The 14,355-nt window shown below is 37.3% G+C and overlaps 1 protein-coding gene across 2 annotated transcripts in view; it reads right to left on the bottom strand.

Moving 5' to 3' along the window:
• Window positions 1–626: 626 nt before the first annotated feature.
• myo15b (myosin XVB) overlaps window positions 627–14,355 on the bottom strand; it is a 22,552-nt gene continuing 8,823 nt past the window's right edge. Inside the window, exons 18-43 of one of the 2 annotated variants that reach the window (XM_027177718.2) lie at window positions 14,329–14,355; window positions 13,996–14,161; window positions 13,775–13,865; window positions 12,727–12,985; window positions 12,512–12,624; window positions 12,352–12,411; window positions 11,434–11,509; window positions 11,227–11,345; window positions 11,014–11,132; window positions 10,790–10,931; window positions 9,954–10,065; window positions 9,502–9,817; window positions 8,503–8,566; window positions 8,342–8,414; window positions 8,154–8,230; window positions 7,964–8,040; window positions 6,872–7,002; window positions 6,273–6,367; window positions 4,462–4,539; window positions 4,218–4,314; window positions 3,820–3,968; window positions 2,734–2,858; window positions 2,490–2,623; window positions 1,762–1,895; window positions 1,507–1,644; window positions 627–1,394 (exon numbers count right to left, since the gene is read on the bottom strand). The exon at window positions 14,329–14,355 is cut by the window's right edge and continues 81 nt beyond it. In XM_027177718.2, the coding sequence (XP_027033519.2) occupies window positions 1,323–1,394; window positions 1,507–1,644; window positions 1,762–1,895; window positions 2,490–2,623; window positions 2,734–2,858; window positions 3,820–3,968; window positions 4,218–4,314; window positions 4,462–4,539; window positions 6,273–6,367; window positions 6,872–7,002; window positions 7,964–8,040; window positions 8,154–8,230; window positions 8,342–8,414; window positions 8,503–8,566; window positions 9,502–9,817; window positions 9,954–10,065; window positions 10,790–10,931; window positions 11,014–11,132; window positions 11,227–11,345; window positions 11,434–11,509; window positions 12,352–12,411; window positions 12,512–12,624; window positions 12,727–12,985; window positions 13,775–13,865; window positions 13,996–14,161; window positions 14,329–14,355 (3,044 nt within the window). In that variant the 3' untranslated portion in view covers window positions 627–1,322. Of the gene's footprint in view, window positions 1,395–1,506; window positions 1,645–1,761; window positions 1,896–2,489; window positions 2,624–2,733; window positions 2,859–3,819; window positions 3,969–4,217; window positions 4,315–4,461; window positions 4,540–4,586; window positions 5,222–6,272; window positions 6,368–6,871; window positions 7,003–7,963; window positions 8,041–8,153; window positions 8,231–8,341; window positions 8,415–8,502; window positions 8,567–9,501; window positions 9,818–9,953; window positions 10,066–10,789; window positions 10,932–11,013; window positions 11,133–11,226; window positions 11,346–11,433; window positions 11,510–12,351; window positions 12,412–12,511; window positions 12,625–12,726; window positions 12,986–13,774; window positions 13,866–13,995; window positions 14,162–14,328 lie in introns of those variants that run through there. The other variant, XM_047817848.1, reaches the window with a different exon arrangement.

The following is a 14,355-nucleotide window of genomic DNA, read 5'->3' as shown; positions in this document are numbered from 1 at the left end:
GTTTGAGAAGAATATCCAGTGTTGGTGCTAACAGTCAGATATAAAGTTTTCCATCATGGGGGGAATTCAGTATGTAAATAATACTAGGAAGTGCATTGGCTTGAAAACAGTCCAGGTTAATTGTAACCCTAAACGGATAAAAAATATTGTGTCATTGTTTAATTCAATTCAACTCAAATTTATTTCTATGGCACTTTTTATAATTGACATTGACATAAAGCTCAGAGCAGCTTTACAGAACATAAACGTAGAACAAAAGGTTATTTTAATTTTTATAATAACCTTTTGTTCTACGTTTATGTTCTGTAAAGCTGCACTGAGCGAGGAAAAACTCCCTTGCACGGTAAAGGAAGAAACCTTAAGAGGAACCAGACTCAAAGGGGAACCTCATCCTCATATGGGTGACCTCCTCATCCTCATCCCCCTCATCCTCATCAGGTTGTGATTATAAATATAAATATTATAAATATACAGTCTGATAAATGTTGCATTGATGAGGAGGTTGTTGTCATCAAAGACCACGTGGAGTTTCATCTCCTCTTTAAGTATAGCAGAGTCCAACTGGAGCTGGTAAATCTCCAAAATAAATAATACATTTTTAGGGTTGACAAATGATAGGAGATGAATAAAAGGAATAACTCTGTTTTATTGGAAAATAATCAGCTTTGGGGTGTCAATTACATTACCCAACACATGTGTTTTTATATACATGACATGATTGAATAATTAGAAAAATGTATATTTTCAATATAATAATAATAACTCAGCACTTCATTGTTTTTAAATAGAAGACTAACTCTTTTCCTCTCTCTCTCTCTCTCTCTCTCTCTCTCTCTCTCTCTCTCTCTCTCTCTCTCTCTCTCTCCCTCTCCCTCTCTCTCTCTTTCTCTCTCTATTATATATAAAACTGAAGACTTTAATAGACATATTAAGTTATATATGAGATGCCTGTATATGTTTCAATTTTGTTTTAATAATAATCAAATGTATAACATGGGCTATACAATTGGCTTCATTATTCTTCTGTAAAACAAAGGATATAATCAAAAATAAACATATATTTATATAAAAACAGTTTTTTTAGTCCAGTAAAATCTTAGAATTTAGTGAAATTCTGAACTTTTAAATTCAGTGGATGTTAATGATATGAACAATAAATCTAAGTAATCAAAAAGAAGGGTCTCTATGTTGAAGGGTTGATAGTTTTTAAAAGTAAACATTAGAAAAAACTTCTCAAATTCTTCATCAGCATGCCTCCAGTCAGCAAGCTGCTTGCAAGCGAGCAAATGCTTTGCAGAATGGTGTCGTGCAAACTAAAATGTTCATGTGCAGTTCCTGGGAGTTGGTGTCACTAGGTCCATGATTATAGCAATGATGTGAATAAGCTCCCTGGCCTGGGTGGGTTGGAAAACAAAATATTCACATAAGGACATATTTTTTTAAATAAAGGTATACAACATGTATCAATCCATTTACTGTGTATATTAGACTCTACTTCTAAGGTACCTGTTTCAGATAAATAGCAATGGTGTTAACATGAGATGGGTTGCCAAAGTTGATCTCTACTGCTGGGACTTTTTCCTTTTTGGGACAGAAAGAGCGCAAGGACTGCACCTCTTCCACTGGAATTGTTAAAGCTGACAACTACAAATGAAACAGAAGTGAAAACAGCTTTCACATTGGTAACACACTCATATATAAAAGGTTTTGTTAGAACATGTATTTGCATCCAACTTATGCCAGATTGTTGGAATTTCTAACCTGTGTTTGTGGGTGAAGAATGTTGATGTGTTCATGGTTGACTGCTAACAGGCAGGGTGATGGACAACCTTTGTGACTGACTTTCTGAGCCATGAACACGTTAAAGCCAAAGAGGTGCAGTGAACTGAGAGTCTCTGAGAAATAAAAAGCAATAATGAGAGTCTGAATGCTTCCCAGTGCATGAACACAGATATTGAGAGTGGGTATCATACTGATATGCTGATAATTTCCCCATGCTCATAAAAAATGCTCTGATACCTTCATTCAATTGGAGGCAAAAAAAAAGTTGTGAAATTACTTTTTTTTTTTTTTTGCAGAAGCCAGTGAGGACACATATAATTACTTTAGTACTTATAATTATTAAATAATTGATATGTAATTACTTTCTATGATAGCTCAACACATGTGAATTGAAGAGGTTGTGATGCATCATATGACGTCTCTTGACACAAATCTGTGGAAAATCTTGTGGAGTTTCTTAGAGTATGCATTCATTTGATCACAATATACTGGAGGGACTAGCTAGGCAAACTACTTCATATGAATGTCAAATGGCTGTAAGATGAAGAAAATCACAATATGGATTTTCAGATGTTCAGATTTTCTTAAATATTTCTTCGGTCTGTGTTGACATGTCAACCTTCTATTAACTGAAAACATGTAAAGGGCCCACAGTCTTATCCTGTACCATAAATATATAAAAGATAAGATTCTAAAAGATCACTCACTGATGAAGTGTAATTTAGCATCAGTAGGGTTGGTGTTTGCAATGAGAGAAAAGTGTCTCAGTGCAACACTGTGCAGATTTTGGTCATTGGCATTGACCCCATCCATACAGGGAAAATACCGCTTGAGCTCTTGCCTAAATGGGTAAAAATCATGTATAAATGTAAAATACATGACCTAAAGGAATTGATGTGGGATTTGCAGCATCAGTCAGTAAATAATACTATATGTGTGATTGGATCTTACGGTGTAGGCTGTTGACCGAATCCCAAAGCGAGGTGCTGAATTGCAGCAAACTCTGCCACCTCCTGTTTAAATGTGGAACTGTTACCAGGCAAGATGTATTTCCCCCTCAGGTAATCAGCCAGGATCTAAGAGAAATACCAGCTCTGTAATCTGTTTGCAAGTTTTGAAGAAAATAATAATAATAATAATAATAATAATAATAATAATAATAATAATAATAATAATAATAATAATAATAATAATGGGGGAGTTGTGTTTGGTAAGGATCACTGACCGCAATTTAACCAAATACAAAGTATTTGTTTAATTTCCATTTATTAATTTGTGTGTGTGTGTGTGTGTGTGTGTGTGTGTGTGTGTGTGTGTGTGTGTGTGTGTGTGTGTGAGAGAGAGAGAGAGAGAGAGAGAGAGAGAGAGAGAGAGAGAGAGAGAGAGAGAGAGAGAGAGAGAGAGAGATTATGACTGGTGTTGTTTATTGTAAGTGTTTGTTGCCTTTTTGTACTCCTTTATCATTTGTAATGTTGCTCCCATTTAAAACAGTTCGGCTCAATCAAGTCATGATTGAGGACAATGTCCGGTCCAGAGACAAGCTGTTTCGTGTTGAGGTTGTATTGAATATGTTTTTTTTTTGTTTTTTTGTTTTTGTTGTTGCGTTAAATCTTACCCAGATAGTGCTATTTTCTGATTGGCTATTGTGTAGCCTCTATTTTTTTGATTGGCTGATAAGTGTCAGGCTCGACTAAGAACTGAGACGCGCATGATTCCTGCCCGGTTCCATAGAGACAGCGGTGCGGACTGATACATTTTGTTTACATTACATTTAACATTTATTAAATATATGATAAATAGTCAAAAAGTTTTTCCCCTTGAGAAATACGATGTGTGGCGGGAGACCCAAATGCGTGACTGTCACTCTCAATGCGTGACACCTGACAGCCCTGCGTTTGTCTTCATGTCAACACCAAATACAAGTTAAGAAGATTGTATCCCTTGTTTCTTTGTGTAAGAAAATAGATAGTTGATCCATTTTCTATATAAGAGTATAAGAATAAATGATAGCAAACATGACTGAGGATGTGACAATACCAGGTGGTAATGAAACTCGACATAGAGATCGTTCTCGAAATGCAGGGGATGTTTCCAGATGAGACGATGGAAAGAGAGCAAGACTGAGCCATCATCCAGCAGGAAGTCCAACACATACTCATCCGGGTGAATGGGACGCACTTGTCCGTCTAAAAGAAGATGTGCGGTGTGTTGATAACAGGAGACAAGGTTGGTAGAAAGAAAGAAAGAAAGAAAACACAAGAAGGTGATGGATTTTGCAGTATGCCGTATCTGTGTTCTAATCTGTATGATTGTAGGGTCAGTTATGTAATACACTGTGTGACTCATATACAATGTTCGAGAAGCTACATGGAAATGAGAATGAGAGGAAAATATATAGAGGGGCTTTGAGAGAGTTGGGGATAAGCTTCATTTACCATGTTTGCGGGTGGCAAGGAGGGCAAATTCGTTCACTTCGGCCGGATCACTCACACCCATCTCTGTGCAAATGTCTATCATGACTTCACTCGCCACCTGAACGAACACACACACACACATACACACGCATACACACGCGCAAGCAAATTATAAAAAAGTATTCATCCTTGCATCATCTCTGCTACAAATGAGACATTTAATTAGTGGGTGTTATAGACAGATTAAAGCAAAGTATTTGCTTACGCTGAAGCTGCGGACTTTGCACGTGAACTCCACTTCACCTGGGAGCAGGATTGGCAACATCCGAGTGCTCCGACCAGCCTACAAAGCAGATATACAGTCACACATACAGCACATCAATACATCGGTCATCCTCGTATTTGCATTACTATGGGATATTCTGTCAACTTATTTTACCTTTAGTGTTAGTTAAGAGAAGCTCACCTTACGCATCTTAAATGTTATGTGTGACGGCCTGGAAAAAACTTTCACATGGTCAACTCGTGACACACATAATATATATAGAGAGTGTGTGTGTGAGTGTGCGTGCGTGTGTGTATGTTTGTGAGTGAGTGTGTGTGTGAGTGTGTGTTTCTGTCCTGAACCATTGTTTTCTCTCGGTCAGGTAAGTGATGTTTAAGTTATTAGTTTATTAGAAAGTTTTCCTCACATACCAGCCCAATACCACCAAAAGCCCACAACCACCACACTGAGTATTTAAAGGCAACTATTTATTGATTTAACTTACATTTACAGGTTTAATATATTTTACAAATAACAGGGAAAGATATGGAGACGCGGTTGAAAAAAAAAAGCCGCGACGCACAAGTTCATTGCATGACTACAAAAAACCGCTTGGAAACCCGCCTTGCGGTCCAGAAGACTCATTTCTGATTGGATGTGCCTCTTGTCAGTCAATTTATAGACACGCCCAACACCCCTTTCACTCCGCCCCCGTCTCAGTCTCAAATCAGCAAGCGACTCGTGCAGAGGGGTAATTTTCCTATGAGCAAAACAGAAATCACTCTGGGCTTCAAAATAAACAAATAAACAAATAAATAAACAAACCTCAAGAAACATAAATAAAATCAGAAGAAACACTGCCAGTGCTTTTCCACAATCAAGTAATGTATTATTGCTGAAGGGGTTGAAGCTGGATGCAGAATTAGTGATGTGGCACCTGGACAAGTAGGAAAACTAAATCTGATTAAAGCTTTGATTTGTTGGATTGCTGAGCTTTTGATAATCAAATAAAGTACTTTATTTATTTCTTTATTTTTCAATCACAAAGAAGAAATGACTTGCAAACACCCTCATAAATCACAACGAGACACATTTTCCATTGGTATAGAATTATAATTTGGATTTCTAAATCAAAAAGCCACGAATAGGAAGGTGGCTGGGCCCAAGCAATAAAAAAAAGTTGATTAAAATATTTTACAATTATTATTTTTTTCATCTAATGCACTTGAGTAATGTATATGTAATAGATTAACATCTAAAAATAATAAATATGTTCATAAAAATCCAGGTTCACACATTGACGGTTCATCTTGTTCGTATCTACTGACTCTTTTCCTAACGTGATCAGGATATATTTGAAAATTTGCCACATCTCAAATCAAGAGTCAAGAAGATTTTATTGCCAATTCAACCACATATAGCTGATCCAGCACACAGTGAAATGAGACAATGTTTCTCCAGGACCATGGTGCTACATAGAACAACACAGAGCTAAGGACTTATAGTAAGTTAGTCCTAGCCACATAAAGTGTATCTGTGCAACCTGGTGCAAACAGTGCGAGACAAAATCAGTGCAAACAATAAATACAAAACACTACAAAACAATACACAAAAGCAGTGTCGAAGATTGTACATACTGTGTATTCTGCAGTACATGTGCAAAAATATAGAAATGAACACTTAATATAATAGCAGCAGTTATATGAGGTATTGTTATGAGTTGTGCAAAACAGCACGATGGGTTGATTTTCCCAGACCGCCTCACACATAAGAAGTAGCCATGACAATAGGATTAGGTAATTACAACTTACCAAGATGGCTTCCATCTCCACATGCGAAGGAATATATCTGCGTCCTCCAAAAGCGAGTGATTGTTTGAGATTATCCTTACACACCTGAGCCTTCTCTAAACATATACACACACAAACACACACACACACACACACACACACACACACACACACACACACACACACACACGCACACACACTCACAGGTCTCACACAGATTTCACACAGATCTCTTCTCGACTGAATTTCTGAAATACGGAAATCTTTCTGCATAATTAACATTTTCATAAATTTAATAATTTAATTTAATAAAGTTCCAACCTTACAGAAAAATTAAACAATTTTTTTTATCTTCAAAGCAAATTGTGATATCAAAACCCATTTCTGCTCTTTGAGACATTGATGCTTGTTCATAAAGATCTCAAATTTGAAGGCTGTATCTTCATCCACTAAAATTCTGTGTAAGTTTATCCATCATACAAAGTTGAAAGGTGTCACACCAAAGCCAACATTGTCCTGACTGCTTTTTATCAGACTTTTGATCATAAAATAATTAATTTCTTTATACTGATTAAAAATGTTCTATAAGCCTTGAACAGGTTGTCTGTGGTGAACTCTACCTCGGTATGGATGGTTGGGATCCTGACCGCAGCTCTGTAGATGTCGTGTCACATACGGCAGTAATGTGGAGGAACATGGGAAGAAGCCAGTGATCAGGTATAGCAGAAGCCAGCCTCGTGCACAGCTCTCTCTGTGTAGATCCAGAACAATCACGATTTACCTGATCTGCAGTTCTACATTTATCTACTGTGTGTTCTTATTTTTAAAGCTTGACAGAACAAAGTCTGAAAAGGTTTTGGATTGAGTTTCCACCATACTACAAAGATCTTTATGTATAATTGAATGACATGATGATGTACAAAACACTCACACTTTTGTAAATACTAAGTTAACACACTGCAAAAAGAATCATGCTATACTTCCTCTATTATAAAACTTTAAAAGATTTAGCTGGTTTACACACAGGGCAGAATCCATGAGTGATTACATGCACCACATTGTTGGTCTGGTTTCGAACTCAGTTAGTCGAACCCCAATGCATTTGCATTCATTTCATATCATCTTTACGTCCTGAACTTGTGCAGACCCGAGTACAGGTTGTCTTCACATTCATAGGACTCACAGCGCAGATCGAGGGCAACTGAACTCACAGCACCTCCTACATGTAGTCTGGAGTTTATTACATCAGTACATCAGTTCACAACTTAAAAAAAAAAAGACAAATTGTTCCTTCAAATTGTGCTCTGTTTTAGACCTTACTGCCAGTGTGAAAGCCCCCTTAACCACTGTTTGTTGCTGAAATGCAAGTTTTGCTCTAGTTTAATCATTCCATGAGCCGTATGTGTGACCAGTCAGCTACTCGTCTGTAGTAAAGTTCCTATTCTGGAGGTTCACTTCTTTTTTTTAGAACTGTCTGATATCTAATACCTAAGATCCAGAGCATATATGTGAATGATGTGATGTGGTAGTTAAAGTTTAAGGTGTTGGACTGCTGATCAAAGGGTTGTGAGTTCAAATCCCAGGTCCACCAAGCCCCCAGGCAAGGCCCTTAACCCTCAGTTGTATAAAAAAATTAGATAAAATGTAAGGCACTCTGGAAAAGGTTGTCTGCCAAATGGCATAATTATGCACATGCAAATACTTTCACTTACTTGTGTGGATTGTTAGAGGTCTGTTTGATGATCTGGCAGTAGAGCTCATCCCGGAGAAACTCCTTCTCTTTCGCAAGCTGAGGAATCGTGTCACACAGTCAGTGGAGGGACAATGTAAAATTTCTGACTTCTAAATCCGCAGGCATGCGCATACAACGGATTTCTGAGCCGAATAATACAAAAGGGTCACCTGTACAATAAAACTGGCACACTTTCCTTCTGTCTGGTCTTTCCTTAATGGTTGGTCAGTCATGAACTGCATCACATCTTCACACAAAGTAGCAGAAATGGAAATGTATATTTAGGAGAGAAACCTACATGGGTAAGCAAGTTCTTTTGTGTGTGTCTGTATGTGTATGTATGTGTGTGTTCACTCACGCATGAAAGACTGAACACCCAGAACACTGAGCTCTTTGTCTGAAAACAGGATTAGAGATTCATTGATTGGTTCCTGAGAGAGAAAAAAATGACAATAAATGGTTGAATTCATTTCATAAACATTCATATGTTTTTTTAATGTGCATGAAAACCATACGTACTGCCGTGTATTGCACCATCTGTTCAAGCTCTCTAACTCCAGTGGCTTGGCCTCTCTCGTTTGGCCTAACAGAAAGAGGAAGATTTTTAGATCATTATTCATGTTTAATCATTAATCATTAATAAGACTAATTATGAGTTTATAGTAATATTCTGGTTCTAATAGGATATTGTTTTTAAAATAACATGTAACAGATTAATTGGCAACAAATTTAAAAAGCAGAGATATATATATATATATATATATATATATATATATATATATATATATATATATATATATACGAATAATCGTATATAGATTTAGTGAAGCGTAGTGATATATAAAATAAAGGATATTTATTTATTTAATTTATGTCATTTTTTTAATGGAAGGAGTCTTGGGTGTCAGTGAATTGGGACTGGGAGTATGTTTTCTTCAGGACAAAGTACTTTTGACTGATCTGTAACAAGCTCTAACTTCTTTCACAGACTCACCACAACATTAACTACAGAAAATTCAAAAGCATGATGTTATTCAATGCTGTACACGTTTCAAGACGTTTCAACTATACAGTAAGTTTATTTGCTGCCTTAAAATCGTGAGTAAACTGAACTTGAAGATGAGCTTTGTTTTGACAAGTAGTCAAGACGATGGATTTTAATGGGTTTCATCTTTCAAAACTTTTTAGTGCGAGTTCATTGTTTGAAACTTGTCAGAGTTAAAAAGAAGACAAAAGTTCACCTAGCTTAATCAGGCAATCATTTATGGCATTTGGCAGACGCCCTTTTCCAGAGAGACTTTATCTCATTTTATACAACTGGGCAATCGAAGGTTAAGGGCCTTGCTCAGGAGTGACCGGTTGGTGGACCTGGGATTTGAACTTGCAACCTTCCAATTTTAAAATTGTAATCGTCACTACAACACTAGGTTAAGGACTATTTTGCTGGGAGAAGTCTTTACTCATGTAACTGCAGTGTCCAAAAAACATAAGCCAGTGTGTCAATTGTAAAGAATTAACCTGAGAATAGCCTCTCTGAAGAACTTCCTGGCAAACTCAGTCATGTGGTACTGTTGGAGGTCTATCTCTGAGCTGTGGACTGACCCCACCTCACTGCGCTCAATGCTGTGTTGACTGGCCCTGGATTCCAGACTTGTGCTCTTTTTGGATGAGCGTCCACCAGGGGGCATCAGCGAGGTACGAGAGCTCCTCATGCTCTTTTTCCTCTCGAGCTGTCGGCTAATGGCCATGCTGTGGTAGTCTGGAGGTGCAGACGGCTGAGTGATATCAGCAGGGAAAAGACCAGATCTGCCTCCGGTTGAGCCGAAATTCCATCCTGCAGAGACAGGAAACGAATAAAGCACAGACTGACGTACCATACAATCAAGTGCAAAAAAACCCCAATGCTATTCTTTCTGTTGACTTGATGACTGTAATCTTGACATTCATCTAAAAGGAAATGGAGAACTCACCGTTCTGGAGGCCATCCATTTGCAGCAGTTTGATGACATCACCTTTCTGGAAGCTAAGCAGGCTTCTGTCATCTGTCACATAGCTCTTCAGAGCAATAACATACTCTGAACCCTGAAGTGAAGCGGATGAAGCATGATTTACAACAAACATACAGCTGAACTTCCATCACAGCCACGTCGAATAATCTATGTCGATTGGTCAGAAGCTGCTGATTCATTTTTCTTAGTTTTCCCTGGCTACAAGACAAATCATATTAATACAAGTATCTATTAATGAACTCATTCATACCAGGACTTATATAGTGGGGCACTCAACATAAAAAGATTGAAAAATGTATGTCACAGAGAGATCTTGAGGTCAGTGGGCTTTGCAGCTTCTCTATAACATGTCAGCTTGTCTTATTAAAGATAGAAAAAAAAGAGAGGCTGGTGATAGAACATTACAGAGTATTAAAGGAAACTGATTAAAAAAAAAGGTCTGGAACATGTCAAGCTCTGATGCTTAGAAAGTGTTGTTGCAAAACTTCATCAAAATAATATATTATGTCAATGTGTTAAAGACAATGCAAGATATTAGAATAACGAGGTAAAAATTGGCAGTAAGAACTCTCTCTCTCTCTCCCTCTCTCTCTCTCTCTCTCTCTCTCTCTCTCTCTCTCTCTCTCTCTCTCTCTCTCTCTCTCTCTCTCTCTCTCTCTGTGTGTTACATTAATGGGTTTTTTCCATCATGTACATGTGATCAGTGCTGTTGTCTCAGCTTTGCATTAACATTCTGTGGTGAAGGATTAAACATTTCTCTGAACACCGTCATTAGAAGAAGGCTATGGAATGAGCACCTTGGTCAGCTCGCTGAGGAAGAGTCGCACCACATGAGTTATCTGAGGAGCTTGTGAAGAGTGTATCCGCAAGTCCTCACTTTTCAGGCTGATTAAAACAGTCTCAGCATCCTTCAGCTCCACAGACAACATTTCTGCATAGCTGTGTGAATGACAGATATCAATGTGAGAAAGATTTTTTCCTTGTTTGAAATTTCTTGCGTATCACTTAATCTTTTTGGTACCTGTAACTCCGGAGCAATTTGAGGTGTTTTGGGTTGATGCCGGATGCTCTGACTATCTTCAGCATTTTGATGCCACGATGTGAAACCCCAAGTATCTGAGTATCGTCTGCATTTCCACCCTGACACAGGAAGAGACATGCATGGATGCATAAGATCGTAAACATTTTCCATCATAAAGTCTGTTTGCGTCTGCTGATTTTTAAAAGGATTTACGGTAATGGAGAAAAGACGTGTGAAATAATTTGCCCAGTTGTCTCTGGCTGCCATGACGACCCTTTTCTTCATGGCATCATCCTGCACAGTGCTGATGCTCGTTCCGACATGGAAGCGTCCTGTTCATGACCAGAAACATCAGATAATCAGACCAGCAACTTTAGGGTGATTACAGCAGCCTGTAGAGTGGCTTGATGAAATTCCTACCGAGCAAATCTTTCATTTTGCGCCGCTCTTCACGGGAGATTCGCACACAGGCATCTGAGTAGGTGTCTCTCATAATCTAGAGTTCATAAAGCATTGTTAGAGTGTCATAGAAAAAAAATCTAACTTTGAGAAAAGTATACGGAGTGTCCAAGCTTACATCCCCTAAAGTTTTATGAATTCCAAATAACAGAATGTTTCTCATGACGATCTCAGGCTCCTGATGTGATTTGAGAAAAGTGGTACAGCTAGTTTCTGAGTTACGAAGGAACTGCATTATGATGACCCTGTCGTAACTAGAAAATAGTCGAACCATGACCCAGCCTACCCAGGAGTCTAAAAGAATGGTGATCAGTATGGGGTAGTATACTGTAATTTGTTAATAATTTATAATGTAAAAAATTACAGTACATTTGGCTAATGCAATCTAATAGAAAGTTTGTTCACTAAATAATCTTATCTGCTATAAAAACGTATGCATCATACATGCATTTAAATACCGTGTGGTATTGTACTCATCAAGATTCTGTCTGATGTCTAAATACTTCAAAAAGTTTAGGTTGCTAATGGCTGCATTAAATCAGTTTTTGGAGGGTGAGGGTGGCGATGATAAAAGAGCAACGAGACTGAGGCGAGGCATCGAGCCCAACGTATGGTACGACATACTCTGCTACGATAATATTTTTCCAATTTTGTTGTATCGCTATTGTACATCGCAAGATTGAAAATTCTAAATCAAATTATTGTATCTCGGAGAGTGTATATAATATTTGGCAGTCATGATTGGCTTATAAACAAAAATGACAACATGGAAAATGACAACTGTATCTGTAGAAAAATAATTATTTTTCTTGTCTTTTTTTGGTCCAAGGGTTCACAAAGTTCCGTAGATCATTGTAGGACATTACGTTTGTCACTTACCTGCTCACACAGTAAATTCAGGATATATGGACGAGTGAACTTCTCTCTGGGGTAGAACAACTGGATAAAAGTAAAAACACAGGTCCAATGAGAGACATAATAAAGCTAAATATTCACCGCTTTTGAAGGCAGTCCATCACAGAAATATCTCTTAACAGACCTCTTTCCGCAAGAAGAGCTTCCCAGGCATACGTGAGTAGGAGAAGGAGACGCTAGCTGTAAATTTGTGTAGCTGGGAGCGAACACTCTCTTCATTGGTCATTGGAAGCTGATCTGAGCAGATGAGATATTATTTTTACATAAAAATAATAAAGTCTGTTATTTTTATTTGTCTGTGGTCATATCAAACCCAATCTGAAACTAAATTTGACTCACTTAGTCCAGGTGCGGGCATTAGGGGTGGGTCAGGGATGTTATTTGGGAGAACAGGGGCGGGTTCTGGAGAAATAGTGGGTGGGGCATGAGAGCGCTGTGAGCCAAAGAGGTCAGCTAGAGAACGCTGCTTTTGTTTCATGCTGTTGGAGATGGAGCGAGGACCAGGTCTTTGAGGCTCAGATGGAGGAGCTGGAGGAGCAGCAGGAGGAAGAGGAAATAGTGGCTCTTTTTTTTGTGGTGGAGGAGGGGCCCACACTTTCTGTCACAAATATATATAAGGAACTATTATTTTATTACCATGGTTATAACTTGTGAAAAAATACAACACTTGTATAATCAGCTCCAGGATAACATGCAGCTAGAGAAAATATTTGATTGAACATTTCTTAGAGAGAGAATACATTTACTAGAGTTACAAATACAGTTTATAGTATATTAATAAAAATATTTATTTATTTTTTTATATCAATTAATTGGCTCACTTTTATGGAAATAATTGACAAATTCATAGATTAAATCTGATTTCTCCAAATATATCTAGACAAACAATTTAGTCGCATAAGGAAGTCAATTATTTTAAAATATGTAAGATATGTTTCGGAGAATAAATACTATTATATATTTTATTATTCATTATTTCAAAATTATTATTACAACATTGCAACCCTAAACATTATTAAACAATAAAAAAACTATTATTACAATTAGTAATAATAATAATAACAACAATAATAATAACAATAATAATAGTAATAATTCTTATTACTATTATTATTGTTATTATTATTATTGTTATTATTATTAGTAGTAATTGTAATAATAGTTTTTTTATTGTTTAATAATGTTTAGGGTTGCAATGTTGTAATAATAATTTTTAAAAATTCACGTATGAAAACCAGAGCCAATATTTCTGGACTTGGCTGCAATTTTAATGCACTGGAATTTATGATGAAAATATCATTTAAAAATGAAGTAGTTGTGTACTTGAACCCAGAATATAGTATATTTTTGTACAATCTTAAAGTTGAAAAGTCTTGTGTATTGTTACCTTCTGTGGAGAAACTGGTCCTTTCGCTCTGAGAATGGCCAGTGCCTCCTCTTTAGGGTCATTCTTTTTCATAAAGTGCTTGGGAGGAACCCTGAGGAGTTCACAATTCCAGCCATACTGTTATTTGAACCCCACACTGTTACCGTAATAATTTTTAAACCAGTGATAAGAGCACTATCTCACTGTCCTGTGTGAATAGCTCCACAGGATCACAGTCTTACCTGACAGGCTCAAAGGCCTTGGGATCTGGAGGAGGCTTGCTCTGGTACCGCTTGATGATATCTCGAATGTTGCTGCTGGGTTCTGGTTTAGAAGGTGACATTGGAGGTGATTCATGATCTGATGTTGATGACTCTGGTGGTATACTGGGTTCTGGAGGTGGTTTTACTACAGTAGACAGCACAGGAGGTTATGCATAAAGATTTTGTTGTATTAAATGCTGTAATTTATGAGGCATTCAATAAACCACAAGTTCATGAAACATTTACAATTACATTTGACATTACAATAAAAGGATAAAATACCATATAGTTTTTGTCCTAAATGATTCTTACCTTTAGGCATAGTTGGAACTGGAGGTG

The sequence above is a fragment of the Tachysurus fulvidraco genome, chromosome 8 (assembly GCF_022655615.1).
Source record: "Tachysurus fulvidraco isolate hzauxx_2018 chromosome 8, HZAU_PFXX_2.0, whole genome shotgun sequence".
Taxonomy (NCBI): domain Eukaryota; kingdom Metazoa; phylum Chordata; class Actinopteri; order Siluriformes; family Bagridae; genus Tachysurus; species Tachysurus fulvidraco.
Note: the sequence above shows the minus strand (reverse complement) of the source record. Positions and strands in the feature narration are given on the sequence as shown.